This window comes from Hyalella azteca, unplaced genomic scaffold (genome assembly GCF_000764305.2).
Source record: "Hyalella azteca isolate HAZT.00-mixed unplaced genomic scaffold, Hazt_2.0.2 contig5093, whole genome shotgun sequence".
In the NCBI taxonomy this organism is placed as follows: Eukaryota; Metazoa; Arthropoda; class Malacostraca; order Amphipoda; family Hyalellidae; genus Hyalella; species Hyalella azteca.
Window position 1 is genome coordinate 268,191 of NW_025935295.1, and position 16,313 is coordinate 284,503.

General features: G+C 38.5%; 1 protein-coding gene across 1 annotated transcript in view; it reads right to left on the reverse strand.

The window, feature by feature from the left end:
- The window catches only part of LOC108672527 (plexin-B), a 211,081-nt gene that overhangs the window by 31,601 nt on the left and 163,167 nt on the right, over nucleotides 1-16,313 (reverse strand). Inside the window, exons 5-7 of the mRNA XM_018160209.2 lie at nucleotides 12,541-12,673; nucleotides 5,106-5,474; nucleotides 4,226-4,771 (exon numbers count right to left, since the gene is read on the reverse strand). Of these exons, the coding sequence (XP_018015698.1) occupies nucleotides 4,226-4,771; nucleotides 5,106-5,474; nucleotides 12,541-12,673 (1,048 nt within the window). The remainder of the gene's footprint in view (nucleotides 1-4,225; nucleotides 4,772-5,105; nucleotides 5,475-12,540; nucleotides 12,674-16,313) is intronic.

The window sequence follows — 16,313 nt, forward strand, 5'->3', positions numbered from 1 at the left end:
ATGAACGAAATTGTTGTCTGGGAGAAGTTAAAAAAAAATCTTACATGGCACTGAAAAATGATACAACCCACTTAGCGATCCATCATGTTTATTAATGTGTCAAACATAAAATGCATGTTCTAGTGTGCGCTTACGATAACAATTTGTAAAATAGAATTAGAAATTTTACCAATATCAGAAATTTAGCAAACGCAATGCAGTGGCTTCTATACAGTCATTATTTAAAGTAAGAAATACTTGACTTTTGTGGGATAGGATAAGAAGATATTCTTCTCTAATAAAAAATAAAAATTGATCATTAGTCATATATCTTGAATTAGAGTTCGTAATACCATTGTATTTTTTATGTATACAACAACAATTATTTCACCCCACGGTGACAACACAAAACAGATTAGCGAAAGCGCCTTTGTTTGAAATTTCAGGACAAATGATTACACGAGAACGAACGAAGTTTGTTGCTCCTCAACCGCAAAATTGGCACAAATTGAAGAAAATTGTGTTTGACAGATCCTCCGATGAAAAAAAAGAAGTTAAACAAGTTACGATTTGCAGGTCTTAGGACCCCTGATGAAAAGTAAACAAAAAGGTTTCAAAAGGGTCCACAAAAAATAATTAAGAGACCACAAAAGGGACTACTTTGAGGTCTTTATATCTTAAAAAAAGACAAAATGACAGAGGGGCAAGTCAAATATACAACCGAGATTCTGCTGAGATTTCGAAGTTCGCTACAGAAGTGAGATAGATATTATTTTTAGCTTTAAATATAGATGGTACGAGAGTATTATAGAAAATTTATGAAAAGTAAGAAAATGTGTAAAGAATCAGAGTGAATTTACGCAAAATTCATATAAATGGTGCGGGGCGATTTTCAACCATTTTTTAAGTGCATGACTAGTACAGAGAAATATCTAATAAGAAAGAGTAAAGTATCGAGAATAAATAGATAATTTAAGTAATTACATTTTTGTGTGGTCAATATTCTCAGGTAGAAATTAACTAACGATTATGGGTTGATGAAACTTCACAATAAGACGGACAAATAAATCAATGATCACGAACTCAACATTTCAATAACGAGCTTCAATGCACACGAAGAGTAAAAATGAAAAAAGGAGCACGAGTAAAGCCATCGGTATTCAATTACAAACAATTTTTATCACAGCACAGTTGGATGTTCATCAAACACATTTAAGATTAGATATTTGAAGAAAATGTATAAAAAATAAGCTTACGAGGACAGAATAATTGAATATGATCATAACAAATAAGCCGACGGATTCTGCAATCAAACAAATAAATACACTGCGGATTTGAAACAAATTTACCGATGCCAACTGGAAAGCTATTTTAAGGGAAAAAAGTGACCCGCAGACTTTTGTGGAGAGATAAGACGGGAAAATAGGCGAGCAGTGCACGGGGAGTCTTATCCAGGCTGTCCCTCATAGACCCACGGACCCCCCTAGCTCCTTTATCATGAACCCTCGGGACCGCAAAGTTGCAGGCGCTTTCAAGTCCCCAGATTAGGCCCTGGCCACTCTTTGGTGGCGCTAAAATATTGGTCCACCCAACTCAAAAAATCTAAGCGAGGCGAAACCAAATATAGTAAAAAATAAGGCGTATGGACTTGATTAACAATTAAGATCTTCTACAAATTGAAATAAAGAAACAGTTCAGACGCCAGAACTACGAAGAGCAATAATCTGACGCCCGTCACTACGAAAACTTTTTCATTGCAGTATTGCAAACTTCTGGCCGATCGAAAGCAACTGAATGAAAGAAGGGAAAAAGTTTGGCAAAGGCAGCGAGTAGTTAGAGGGCCTTGTAGGAGAGACCAAGGGTGCATAGCAATTGCCCGCGCGCACAAAGAAGTGAACAGAGCGCGCCGTCCTGTGAACGCACATGACTGCAATAGAAAATACCCAGAAAAACTGCCCTGAAGGAATTCGCTCAGTCAGGGAGTACGGATAATCGGAAATAAAATCTAATGGAATAATGACTAAAATTTTCAGGTAAAAGAGAAATGTTCGTAATTCGATTTTACTTTGGATGCAATTAGTCCAAGTATTCTGAAATCTGTGAAAGTTGCAATATTTCAGAGAAAAGTCGGGATAAGTTATTGATGAAGATTTATCTATGAAAGAGCGTCCTAATAAAGATAGGTGGTCAAACGTTTAGGTAACAACTTTTTAAGGGCGTGAACACACTATGAATGAGCTTAATTTAATTTGCGATGCGAAGGTCAGACGAATTTGTGTTCAAAAACTTATTTATTAACTGAAAATAGATACCATTGTGTCGTAAATGAGTAAGGATCAAAGTTGAGATATATCCATCATGGCTGGTATCGAAATAATTCGTCAGACGAATATTCGACCTAAGGAAGGATATTTCTTCGATATAGTATGTTGTTGTTATATTCAGAATAGAACTCTCCGGTATGTTTAATTAACTTTATCAGCAATTTCAAGTGCGCTCATTGATTTAGTGAAAAGTCATGAGTTACTCTTTAGGCTGAACTTTATTTAATGGTAATAATCATAACGCGAAAAAAGTATACGTTTAGAAATACAAAGTTTGAATTCAAAGGCATTTTAGTAGCTTCTCCAACTTACTAAAGCTTGAAATTAGGCGGATAAGTGAAATAATAAAAAATATAACTCAGTACTCACTGCAGTGAGTGACAGAGAGCGCATTTTCTCGTCGACATGGCGAGCACAATAGTGCATTTTTTCCATAAATGAGAAAATGCGCTAAAACACAAAACGGACGTTGGTAGCAATGTTCCAAAATTCAGGACAAGAACTTCAATGCAAAAGAAAGTCATCGTCATTTTCCGCTTCCAACACTTTCAAACATACAAAATAATAATAATTTTTCACAATACAAAATTCGACAGACATGCTAGCATAGTTTCACTATCATTACAATACAAATAAAATAAAAAGCGGTACCGTCTAACGCCGGTTCAATGAAAATACCATTCTTATTTCCTGAACATATCATCACAAATACGTAGACATGTAGTCCTACTATCAATGCAAATAATTCAGTAAATTTGGATTAGATCATTGTGTGTATTTAGGGAACGCAAATCATTTTGCTAAGCTTGCCCGAGAGGCGAATAATTTGATTGTTTTGGCACAGAGAAACAATAATATTCGAACAGGCAGCGGGAGCCGAAGTATTGCATTGCACGAGTGCAGCTAAATGGAAGTGTGCGATATTTTGCGATGAATACACGCTATTGTTAAAATGATATCCAGTTTTTTAGATACAAGGTAAAAAACTTAACATCAGTTCCAGATAAGCTCTAAGTCTAGGCATTAACCAGAATGCCTAAACCTGAGTTTTATGCATTAACATAGATGAGTTGTTGAGCCATTTTTTAATAACAAGATAGTTTTTAGAAATTATAAATTGATGCCATTATAGCTAAAAGCAAGCGAAAATGTTGAACTGTTCTCCAAACTTTATAGTTTGCAGTTAATTAGAATTACCGAGCAATGCGCTTTCAGACGGCACAGCGAGCGACTGCTAATGAAATGAAACCAACGTTGGGCGACTGCATGAGAGCCGGAGCAGGAATTTCAAGAGTATTCGCTCAAGTTCTAATGAGGCTTGCAAACTATTTGTTGCTGGGCACAAGTGAGTCAATAGGCTTCCGGAAAGGCTTAAGACAGTCAACTAATAGGAGACTTGGAAGCAAATGCACTCAACGACCAAAAGCTCGGCCGAGTTCAGCGGCATGTCTAAATTGTTGCGATCTTCAACTGTGCCATTACTATAAATTGCGACGGACGAGTCCTTATAGGTTAATTGAGTTATAGTTATAGCTTTAAATACAGTTGTTCCTCATAGTTATAAGTAAACCAATTATATGTCATGAACAGTATTTTTAAAATTCGTTTGATAGTTTTCAGGTCCCAATTGATTCCTAAGCATCTTGGGGCTGTTGGTTGCAACAAGTAAATACCACATGTGCTGCTGGCCTCCATCAACTTGTAGTAAACGAGTGTTTCAAACCAATCCGTTTTAAGAAAGCCTGAGGCAATTTAAGTTTTAAGAAGTTTTTTGAAGGTTTATTTGATTGTTATTAATATTAATGCTTTCGAAATAGAGAAATTTATTCAGGAAAATGTATGAACTTCAGTCAACTTACAAAAATTAATAAGAAGCTTATTAAAAAAAACTTTAGCTTCAGAATCATCGGACCTCAACTCACCATGTCAATCCTTGGTGACGGGCAGGCTCCGGTGGGAGATGCAGACACGTCCTGGTGGTGCGGGCTGAGAAGCGGCCTGGCGGCGGCGGGACAAGACGGCGCGTAGTTGCAGGCGCCGCCGCACCAAGAGCAGCGGTAGCGCGAGGGCCGCGTCACGCACAGCGAACAGTCCGCATGGCCGCGGTGCGCGCCAAGCACCGAGCATTTGTACAGCGTCAGCGAGCGACGACCGATCTCGTGGTCCCGATTCCAAACAAGTTTCAACGTAGCCTTGTACTCAGCCGTCGGAGCTTGGTAGTGGTACGAGGCCGTCTCGCAGATGATCAAGCCTTCCGTGTCCGGAGATTCCTTGGCCGGCACAAGCATAGTCGCGCCCTCGATATTGACCACACATTGGAAGCCCAGTTGGCCGGCTCTGGGCGTGGGCAGGTTTCGCACGGCGAGGTATAACTCCGTCGGCGTGCCATCAGACGCCAGCAGGTCCTCGGTCCTCCTCATGAAGTGCGGACAGGAGTTCAATCCGTGAGACGACAACTTTGCTGGGTTCTGTAAAATAATAAATACATTTTTAAGCATCGCACCTCAAGTTCACCAAGAAACACCGAATGAGTAAACGTAACTTAGATGAGAATTAAATTTTCTCATGAAGTTAGAAATCTATGATCTGCGGACCTTAATTTTACCGTTGAAATAGAAGTTTTTGAGCATGTATAAAGATAACTTGTTACTTGCATTGCAATGTTGAAATAGAACATTTGAAACGTGTAAGAAGAACCCTATTACCAGCTGCAGCATCACAGATGGTTTACCGTAAACGTAAAAATAAAAATTGAGCAGCTTTCGATCCCTGCTTGCAGACTTCATGAGATAAACCTCTAACCTGTTCACCGGAGACGACAGTCTTGAGACACGATGAGCTGTTATGCGTGCACGTGTTCTCGTAGACGCACCAGTTGCAGGCCCACGCGCTGCGCACGCACGAACCACACGTCACGTGGCGACTGCAGTCGTAGAACGCAAAGTTCCTCGACACGAAATCCTGATTGGTTTCACTGGAGCGGACGGCGAGAGGCACGAGCGTGTGGTCTGTGTGAGGCAGAATATTTGGTCGGTACCGCAGAGCCGGCGCAGGGCAGGTTAGCCCCGTGTTGGTGACCGTGGCGTCGGCGGGAGGGGCGGAGCCCCACATGCACTGGTACTTGGCCCCAGCTGGCAGCGCGGGGAGCGTGCGAATCGTCAGCTGGATCAGCTGATAACAAGATGAAAGTGAAAATTGTGAGCGAGTAAAATTGAATGAGCATAAAGTGCACCGCTATAGAACATTAAAAATCACATTGAAACATAGTGGAATGATGTTATTCCTAGCAAATGTTGTGTTACGTTGTGTAAGTATTAACGGGTTCACGATACACAACGATGAATTGTACAGGTTGGCATGGTGGATGGTGGTGAAAATTAGTAGCAATAAAAATACAGGAAATATGTGAGAAAAACGTTAAAAAGAGTGCGTTCGTTAATGAAAACTCACGATGACGCAACAGCCAAATATCAAAGAACTCTTTTATCTCCACAACTTGTGTGTAAACAGCGGAAAAAGGTTACGATGAGTCGGACTTGATAACACAGACAGTCGATGTTATCGTTCTCTAGCTTGAAGGGCTCTTTTCCGTTTTGCATTCGCTAGCTACGCAATCCAGAAGCTTTCGATTACGCGGTATAGACCTTGACTCAGATCGTAACACCACGCTCGGAGTTTAGTTCACTTACATGTTAGAATGCGGTTGACACAAACGTGGTTACGGTAACTAGTGTCCATACGATTTGATTTGGACTAATTATCTCACAGAGTATCTTACAATAATGTACCACTCTAATAGCTGTGTCTGCATGCTCGGTCATACCAAGCGTCTCACGCTCGTCTTCAAGTTTTGATAGCTCTGTCAGCTCACTACTTTTCGGAACGTTGCTCGCTGCAAGAGTGGTATATATGCGCTAGGATTGTGCTTTCCCGTGTATGCAATCAGCGTAGTACATTTTTTTCTAAGAGTTGTCTAAATAATTTCTATAGTGTTACTTCTTATAAGAGTTGTGCATGCGCTCTACATTTGATTGTGACTTCCCAGCTAGCAGCTTACAGATATACACTCGCATCCAAGAGCTTCTGACACGTGTCAGCATGTTTCCATTAACAAATTTTCTTCGAAAATGCAGAGCTTACCGCTGATGACGTAAGTGAAAAGAATGCCGTGATAAGCTTTAGTTCAGGTGAGCCCGAGTAAATCCTCAAGCTAAATTTACATAGTTGCTTCTAGGTTGTGATTAATGCTTGCCAACCACACTATCGCTGTCGGATTAGGATTAATCATGTAGTTCTTTTTCTTGTCTAGCTTATTGAATTAAAATTCTGTGAGAAGTGATCGTTTGTTTCTATCAAGTAGCTGCAGTAAGATGCCCTGTTCTTTATATCAGTGAATGTTTGATGTTCCCATGAATATGAGAATGTAGGTCTGTTGCAGCAGTGAATTATTGGTGCCCTCATATATATATATATGACTGAGTGGATATGCCGTTATAAAGACCATAAATGTTCTTTGCTCGTATGAAAAAAACTCTCGGTTCGTTAAATCAGCGAATGTCTGGTGCTTGTATGTTTTTTTTCGCCCCCAACCTATAAATAAGTTTTCGAGGAACTTGACTGTTCATTTAAAACCATGTTATCGGTAAAGAGATCGATTCTGTTGTCAAGTGACGTAATATTATCGTTTAACCTTAAATGTTGAAAAATACATTGATTGATTGATTGATTTTTATTCACAAAGGAGCTCTAGTTACAATTCAAAAGAGAAAAAGAAAAAAACATTTACAAAATAATAGAGACATCCAAGTGAATGCCCATAAGCAGATAAGCTTCGCAGGCAACAGAGGTGATTTAAAACTCTATTCCAATGATAAGTCAAAGAAGTTAAGAGCAACAGAAAGTTTCTAAATTAAACACATACAAGGAAAAAACCTCAAGAAAACTGATAACAGGATGTCACTAAAATTAAGCGTAACAAAGCAATATAACAGTGATTAAAAACGGGTAAAAACTTGAAATATATAGTCAAAAATATTCAGAACCTGCATGACAAACGAAGTCAAATTAATACTGGTCAAGAATAAATTTACGGAATTTCGTTTTTAAAAGTAATTTGGAACAATCGTTTTTAAAATCTTCATGGAATTCATTAAAATATTTGACGCAGTTAAAAACAGTACCGCTTTTTTCTACTTCCAGACGAACCGCTGGCAAGTTAAATCGTACGCCCCTGGTATTATGGGAATGTTGAGGGACGAGAGAGGCGAAGGCGGACTCAAAAAGACGATCATCATGGAAAAGTGCCCTATGCATGAATTTTAAAAGCTCAAATTTATACATATCGTCGAGTTTCAAGATTTTAGACTGCTTATATAATACGCTAGTGAGAGTCAAAGGAATATTATTGACATCATACTTAACCCTAAGCATGGAACGCAATGTTTTATTAACTAGCGTAATGACCCTCTTCTTTGTATTAAAAGGTACACCCCCCCCAGATTACCAAAGTGTTTGCTAGTTTAGAAACGGACAATGCGTAGAAAAGAGTTTTTAACGAAGTAAAAGGTAGGACGCTCGACAATGCACGCAAAACTCCGTGGGCTTTACTCAGCCCCTGACAGACGTAGTTAATGTGCTTATTGAAGGAAATCTTGTTGTCGAGGATTAAACCAAGATATCTAAATTCGTCGACCCATTGTAAAATTGTGTCATTAAAGGTTATATCACGAAGGACGGAAACGGGTCTAGGAGTAAAAAGCATCAACTTAGTTTTGTCAGTGTGAGCTACTAGCTTGTTATCTAAAAGCCATCTCGACAAATGCACAGTCAGTTCCGATATGATATCGCACACTTCGTCGAAGGAACTTCTCGAGACATAAAACACTGCGTCGTCGGCAAAAAGTTTGCAGTTCACATTAAGAGATGAAGCAATGTCATTAATAAAAATAGTAAAGAAAAGAGGTCCCAGTACAGAGCCTTGTGGCACACCTATATTGATTGGTTTTATGGGTGAAGTGAACTCGTTTAACGCGACGAACTGTTCTCTATTCGAGAGGTAAGACTAAACAAGTGAGAGGAAGGTCCCTCTAATGCCATAACGGTGTAGCTTCCCTAGAAGAATTCTGTGATTCACACAATCAAAAGCCTTCTGTAGGTCCAGAAAAAGAGCGACACAGTAATATTTTGAATGGTACGTCCTAAGAAGGTCTTGAACTAGATAAAATATAGCCATGGTTGTGTTGCAACCCTTACGGAAACCAAACTGGTTATCAGATATAATTGAAAATTTATCGAAAAAAGTAGTTAGTCTAGAGTGGAGAATTTTTTCAAAAATCTTATTAAGATATGACAGGGTTGATATAGGACGGTAATTCGAGACTTTGGAAGGGTCACCCGATTTAAAAATAGGTATAACTCGAGCTCGTTTCAGTAAATTAGGATACACTCCTGTGGACATACAGAGGTTAAAAATATGCGCTAAGACTGGCGCTACAGTGTCAGCTACAAGATACAATATTCTTGGCTGAAATTCATCGACCTGAAGTTTTTTGCCCTTGCACAGTCGTAAAATTTGCTTTATCTCAAATTCAGAAGTAGGAAACCGGAAGCAGGATGCCTCACAGGAGGGAATTTCATTCATCAAATAATCGTTCACAGGACCTAAGTTTTTTGTGATATCGTTAGCAGCAGAGATGAAATAATTGTTAAATTCAGTTGCTGCATCGGTACCGGAAATTATCTCATTATTTTTTAACAATTAAATTCTTTTTTTACCAACATTTTTTACAAGCAAGTTGTTGACAATTTTCCAAAGAACCTTTGAGTCATTCGACGCCTGCTCGATTTTGGCTGCGTAGAATTGCTTTTTGACAGTCTTGATTAACGCATTTAGGACATTTCGATAAGTGGCATATGATCGACGAAGAATTACACCAGAGCGGGAGAGCTTCAGAAGCTTATGTTTCTTCCTGATAGCAGACTTAATTTCAGCTGTCACCCAAGGAGGCTTATGTTTCTTTACTGATACAAACTTTATGGGAAATGATTCATTATAAATTTTAGAAAGTTCAGATATAAAGGAGTGCATTGCTGCGTTAGGTTCGTTAATATTTGAAAGAAATGCCGATGGAAAAAGTCTCATGTTTTCCTTGAACTTATGAATATTTTCATCATTAATCACGCGAATTTTCCTCAGAAGTGAAACGAACGGAAATCTTGTTTCAAAGTGAAAGAACGTCATCAAGTGATCAGACAAGTCGCAGTCAACAACGGCTGAATGGGGATTGGATCCAAAAGAAAAGTTACACCAGATATGGTCAAGTAACGAGAACGGGGTGATAGGGTTTTGAGGAGAGATTCTGGTTGGTTTGGTTATAACTGGATAAAAATTGCTACATAGAATTTCATGTATAAAAAAATTGGTCGAGCATAAATTAAGAGGGTTGTACAGATTTATATTGAAGTCCCCACAAAGAATTGTTTTACTAGTTCCTTTTATTTTCGAAAGAACCTCGACTGAGAACAGTTCATTGAATGTTCGAATGCTGTTGGAGGGTGGTCTATAGACGCAAAAGATAGATAGCTCAAACGCAGGTAAGCGAACACATAAACTCAAGAGTTCATACTCTTTTTTCACCCAAGAGAAATCATTATTAACCCTCGCGCTGAACTTTTCATCCACGTAAGCAGTTATACCTCCCCCATGGCAGTTGCGATAAATACTATACTTGGAAAAACCAGGAATATTAAATACTTGGTCTGAGTTTGGACTCAGCCAGCTCAATATATTAATGATTCTACAAAATTTGGGAACTTGCATCATGCACTCCCTGGAATTAAATAAAACCCGAGGATATTTATCACACAAGACTCGATAAATTAGATAACAAGAACAATGCATTTCTGTCAGATGATGAAGAAGCACAATCCCTCCACTGTTCAGTTCAATAATCTTGCTGATAAATACAGCTCATTATACACGACGGGGAGGTAATTAATTAACACAACTTTGGCTACTGATGCTAAGAGACTTAGTTACCAATAAACACGCTAATGAAGCGACGATCAGCAAAATAGATCACTGGATGATGTGTGGGTTCTGAGCGTGGCGTTATTTATGGGCGATCCTCACGAGAACGAGACGCTCGCTAAGCCACATTATATCATTAGCCATTTCGCTATAGAGGAAATCATTTAATTAATGGCAAAATAAAAACTCAACAGTAAATGAATATTGTATAATTAGTGATTCAAATTTAAAAGTAATGCGCCGAAATGTGTCTCGAAGTGTATCCGCATGTTAGATTAGACTCGCAAATATGACAACACATACCGTATATAATCAGATATTGAAAAATTTTATGAAATCAATCGATTAAGTTAACGCCCAGTCATTATTGGAACAGTAAAATACCCTCATGCATGATGACATTCTACAGTAGCTCGACGAGGTGATTTCACCTTAGATTATTCCCCATCCCGAAACAGGCATTAAAATAATGAAAATGAAGTCTTGTAGAACTAATAGAACATTCGTGAAAGATTGTAATCTTTCTTTGAAGTAATTGCAACAGGAGCTAGGCATAGACGACGAAAAGAAGTGATCGAAATATTGATTTGATGTGATTGCAACAGGAGCTAGGTATTGACGACGAAAAGAAGTGATCGAAATATTGATATGATGTGATTGCAACAGGAGCTAGGTATTGACGACGAAAAGAAGTGATCGAAATATTGATATGATGTGATTGCAACAGGAGCTAGGTATTGACGAGGAAATCAAGAGATTGAAATATTTATATGCTGCGATTACAACAGGAGCTAGGTATTGAAGACGAAAAGAAGAGATTGAAAACTACGATTGTAACTGGAGCTGGGCATTGAAGACAAAAATAAGAGGTCAAAAATTTTGTTTGACGCAATTTCCACGGGAGTTAGGCATTGAAAACAAAAAGAAGAGAAAACCAGGCTGTTGAGAGCCTGAATCAGCTTGTTGTCTTTTTCTCGCTGGACTAATTAGCTAATGCCGAGTCAGCAGCAACGACATGAGAGCAAAAATGTGGATGGGCTGACCCGGACAAACATTAGAGCCGAAGCTGCCGATCTGCCGGGCTCGGTCACTCCTAAATTGCGGGCCCGAAAAAAGTGAATGGGTCTGGCTGGCCCTTAGCATCTACCTTGAAGTTTTAGTCTTGGCGGAATCTATGCAATATTTGGAATCGTAAGTTAGTAAATATGGTAAAGCCGCATGTAAATTGGAGATCGAAGGTTTTAATAATTAATCTAACCACTGAAACGTATTGAAAAGCTCACTGTATTTTTGGCGATAGATTTGAACGTGTAATCTGGAATCAATCCTATTAAAAAAAACTTTAAACTGAAAAATGTCTTCCAATAATAAGTTCGATCATTAAAATTTTTGAATTTGATGATTTGTGCGATTGCTAAATTGCGAGGCGTTGTAAATGACGAGGGCCACAAGGCGGGAAAACCTAACTCTAAAAAATAGATTTTTGTATCGTATAAAAGAAAGATTAATTATTAGAGGTGCATCTGATTCAATGAGCTGTTAAAAACTGGCATCCGTTCATAGTTTCTTATTTCAATGGCAGCACAAACGAGCAATACTCGCAGTACCACAAAGATGCTAGTGATATCATTCTCAATGACAACGCAAGCAAGCAATACTAATAGTGTCAGGAATCTACTAATGGTTTCTTACTCAAATAGGAGCGCAAGCAAGCAATACTCACAGTGTCAGGAATCTACTAATGATTTCTCACTCAAATGGCAGCGTAAGCAAACAATACTCACAGTGTCAGGAATCTACTAATGATTTCTTACTCAAATGTCGGCGCAGCAAGCAATACTCACAGTGTCAGGAAGCTACTCATGATTTCTTACTCAAATAGCAGCGCAAGCAAGCAATACTCACAGTGTTAGGAAGCTACTCATGGTTTCTTACTCAAATGGCGGCGCAGCAAGCAATACTCACAGTGTCAGGAAGCTACTCATGGTTTCTTACTCAAATAACAGCGCAAGCAAGCAATACTCACAGTGTCAGGAAAATACTCATGGTTTCTTACTCAAATAACAGCGCAAGCAAGCAATACTCACAGTGTCAGGAAGCTACTCATGGTTTCTTACTCAAATTGCAGCGCAAGCAAGCAATACTCACAGTGTCAGGAAGCTACTCATGCTTTCTTACTCAAATAACAGCGCAGTAAGCAATACTCACAGAGGCTTCAGTGTTGATAGGAAGGCCCTCAGGATCGATGGCTTCGAAGTCAATGCACTGTTGGCCAGACCTGAAGTTCAGCCACCGCGGGGACGAGAAGCCCGCGTGTTCGCACGCCGATGCCACCGTGCACCTGAATGAGGCGAGATGAGTGGTTATTGGAATGAACATTAGAACGTTTCTTAGCAGGGAAAGTGAGCATTTCAAAACGAACATTATGATGTGGCCAGCTTTAAAATGCAGATGTCAAAGGAAACGTGGTGCAGAAGCAAATAAAATGCGACATGATCTTCGGGTAATTTTGCAAATAGAAAACCAAGCTTCAATAGAATAAGATATTTTAATAATTTTCTGCAAAGGGGTAAGAGTTTCAATAAGAAAGTTTAAAACATTGACTTAAGTGTTAGTGGGCTTTTATGTTTAATAATAACTCAAGTTTATCTCCAGATAATGCCCGGGTGTTTATCTTCATAAGAAAAAATAGGCTCAGGGCATGCATTTATGAAACCTACTATGACTCGAGACCTGCTAGACTGTGTACATAAGCATATTATTGAGTATTGGAACAGCGTTAAAGTCAAATATGCCTAATCACAGCAATTAATTTACTGTTTCTCTGTTAAATTGAATAATAGAGCTTATAGTTGAAAATAATAATCCCAATTAGAGTAAACAGCCGCTATTAACTACAGAGAAATTATAAAATAGAACATTACAAGAGAGGAGTGAGCACGAAGAAAATATTTGTGTGAATTTTGAGTCAAAAGGACTATGGAAATATCATGAAAGAACACTTCATTAAATTTCATGCTTTTATTATTTAAGTTCCCCAATGCATCTAAATTCGGCGACAAGACGACTATTTAGAAATCATTTGAAATTAAAACCAGGTCGTTCCAAAGATTATTTTATAAATATTTGGAAGAAAGTAGAATCCACAAAAATATATTTGTTATTCCGGCGCCCATCCACGTCAAAGTGCGACAAATTTATAAACTATCATCACGATTTCAGTGCGAGAGGCCGAGCTCTCGCCCTTGACGGCTTCAATAAGCCAGAAGAAGACAGATGCTCTCATTAAAGACAGGGATTTTCTCGCAGAAAATCCCACTGAAAAATTAGAATAATGAGAGACGAGGACAATTGTTCAATTCTGGGCCAAGAACAAATATTGCACGGATTCTCAGCGCGCGAGAGTTCATCCAGCGCGAATTCAATTTAGAGAAATTATGGGAAGGAGAGAGCGGAAATATAGCTTCCCTGGGTTGAATTTTTCACCTTGAACAGTTGAACTGCGATGTAGAAATCATTGAGGTCAAAGATGGAAAAATAGCTCAAAAAAGTCATAACTAAATGGCATTTAGTTTTTCTAAGGGGAAAATGTAGAAATATGAGATGGAAATATTAACTGGGTATTCAAACAAAATACATTTTTGCTCAATTCTACAATATTAGTAGATCTAGAAATGGAATCGAGATATAAAAAAGTTATACCACGTAAAATGCATCTGTTTTTTATGGATGAAGAAAATGTCGTTTAGAAAACCTATTACTCATTGCTCGTTTTAAGGGAAGACCATTAAACATCCTTCGATATCTGGTTTCAGACACAAATCATACTGAAATTATGAAAACTAATATAATAAGAATAATATTATTTTCTATCAATATTTGGCTATAAAATGCAAACACTCTTATTTAGTTATTCAGGAAATCGAAACGCTGAAAGTTTTTCGTTTGGAAATTCCGTAACAAATGAAGTAGTTAAAATAAACTGACAAACGCTGTTCTTCGATCTGAATCCACAAATTTAATGAATACTAGAACAATTCATTAACACTTCATGCAGCAGCGGCGCTATCATAAATAAAGCCATGGAAATCTATTTAGAAATCTGTAATAGAATGAATTTTAAGCCGTACAATACAAATACGAGTCAATTACAGATTCAACATTAAATAACTAGGACCATTATTAAGGTAGTTTCGAGTCGTATTCAAACCCCGAAAACCATACTACGCGGTGCCGAGAGTGCGTACATTTGAGATATTATTTATAGATATAGATATTATATGAAATATTCGTCTGATGCAGCAACTCGATGTCACATTGGGAGACGCAGTCAATTAGCAGTCACCCCTTCGCGGCATCAGCGGTGTCGTTCCGCATGCAGCGAATAATATTTATTGATTATATCTGGGCTACCATGCAGGGTCGCTCTCACTCTCAGAGCCGTATAATAGAGCCATTATTCGCCATTATGATGAGAAAAAGTTAATATATTCAAGGAACGGACGGCCGGTGAACATGAGACGAGGCGTGTGCTTCTAGAAAATCGCAATAACGATGCTAGTTCTAGTAAATTCGACTATTCTCATCATATTTTACTTCTTCACCTTCACGACTAAATGAAGGAAGAATGTGTCATTGAACTAAATATTTATTAATAATGTATATGCGATCTTTTTGAACCAGTTTTCGAATTTGTCAAAGGCATGAAAAAAGTAATTTAAAATTCTGGTCGGTTCGGCAACAAGGAACTCATAGCGTTTGATTTAATATAAAAATGGATGCATCAAATTTCACAAGGACGATTCAGGGGAACGCATAGGCGCAAGAAAGTCACTAGCTCAGTTCGTTGTCATAGATGAATTATTACAGATTTGGGAAGACACGTCAACATTTTCTGACAATCTTAGTCATGGAGCGCTGGAGGTGCAAGATGCATTTCTACCTAATCAATTGATCGGCAAATCGCGTGTCCACACCATCAATTTTGCAATCCAGTCAAAGAAAATGAATGAAAACTAAGCGATTGAGGCATTAGTCGTCTATCGCAGAAAGGAATTATATTTTTTTCGTATAAATAGCAATTCAAAAAAATAATTTAAAGCAAAAGATTGTAAGTGCAATAAAAGACTCAAATTAATAATAATACTGTCATTTGGGATTAGAATGCAATTGAATTGGATTAATAACAATTTGTTATAGCCTGAGCGAAAAAATACATCGGTATCATTCATCCGTTCCCTGAGATAGCACAGGAAGTAACGGTACATGAAATAGCGTTCTCTAGCAAGCGTTGGCTTGCCCTTAAATTCGTTATGGCTTTTCCATTAGCCTGTTTCATCATAGCAGAGCACAACATAATCGCGATATTAAGGTACTATACTCGGGTCGAGGGCTCCCACGCTCGCAGAGTAATCTTGCTATTAGAGAGGCGCACAAGCCGAACTGAAAGGCGAACCCCCAGCCTAATCCTTTTGAAGCGCAGGTTTCGGTGACCGACCCCATGCATGCAGGCAGGTTGTGGCGCAAGTGAGCTATGAGAGAAGAGGGGGGACTGTGCGAGGCGAGTGCTAAATGGATTAAACTTGACGGATTCCCTCAAATGCCATCGAGAGTTGGCTAGGATGTAAGGTTCATTGTACTGTGACAGACAACGTGAACGGTCGGGGAAATTGCAGAGAAAGATATCGATTGAAATAACGTAAGCAGGACGAATATTCAGTTATGAGAATACATCACAGAATGTCCGTTAGTACGGCTATGAACTACATTCAAGAAGCTGATCGAAAAAGTAATGTTACATAGCATCCCCACTCAGAGAAATTAAATGATCATTTCAAGTACATGGCAGTCAATGCAGCTTTCATATACTCAGACTATGAAAGTAAAACTGTGGATATTAAGAACGGCCATCGATGAAAAACGTTCATTTTAGGCAGGTTCATTGTTCAGCCGAGTTCTTCAGCGCGAACACTGCGATTTTA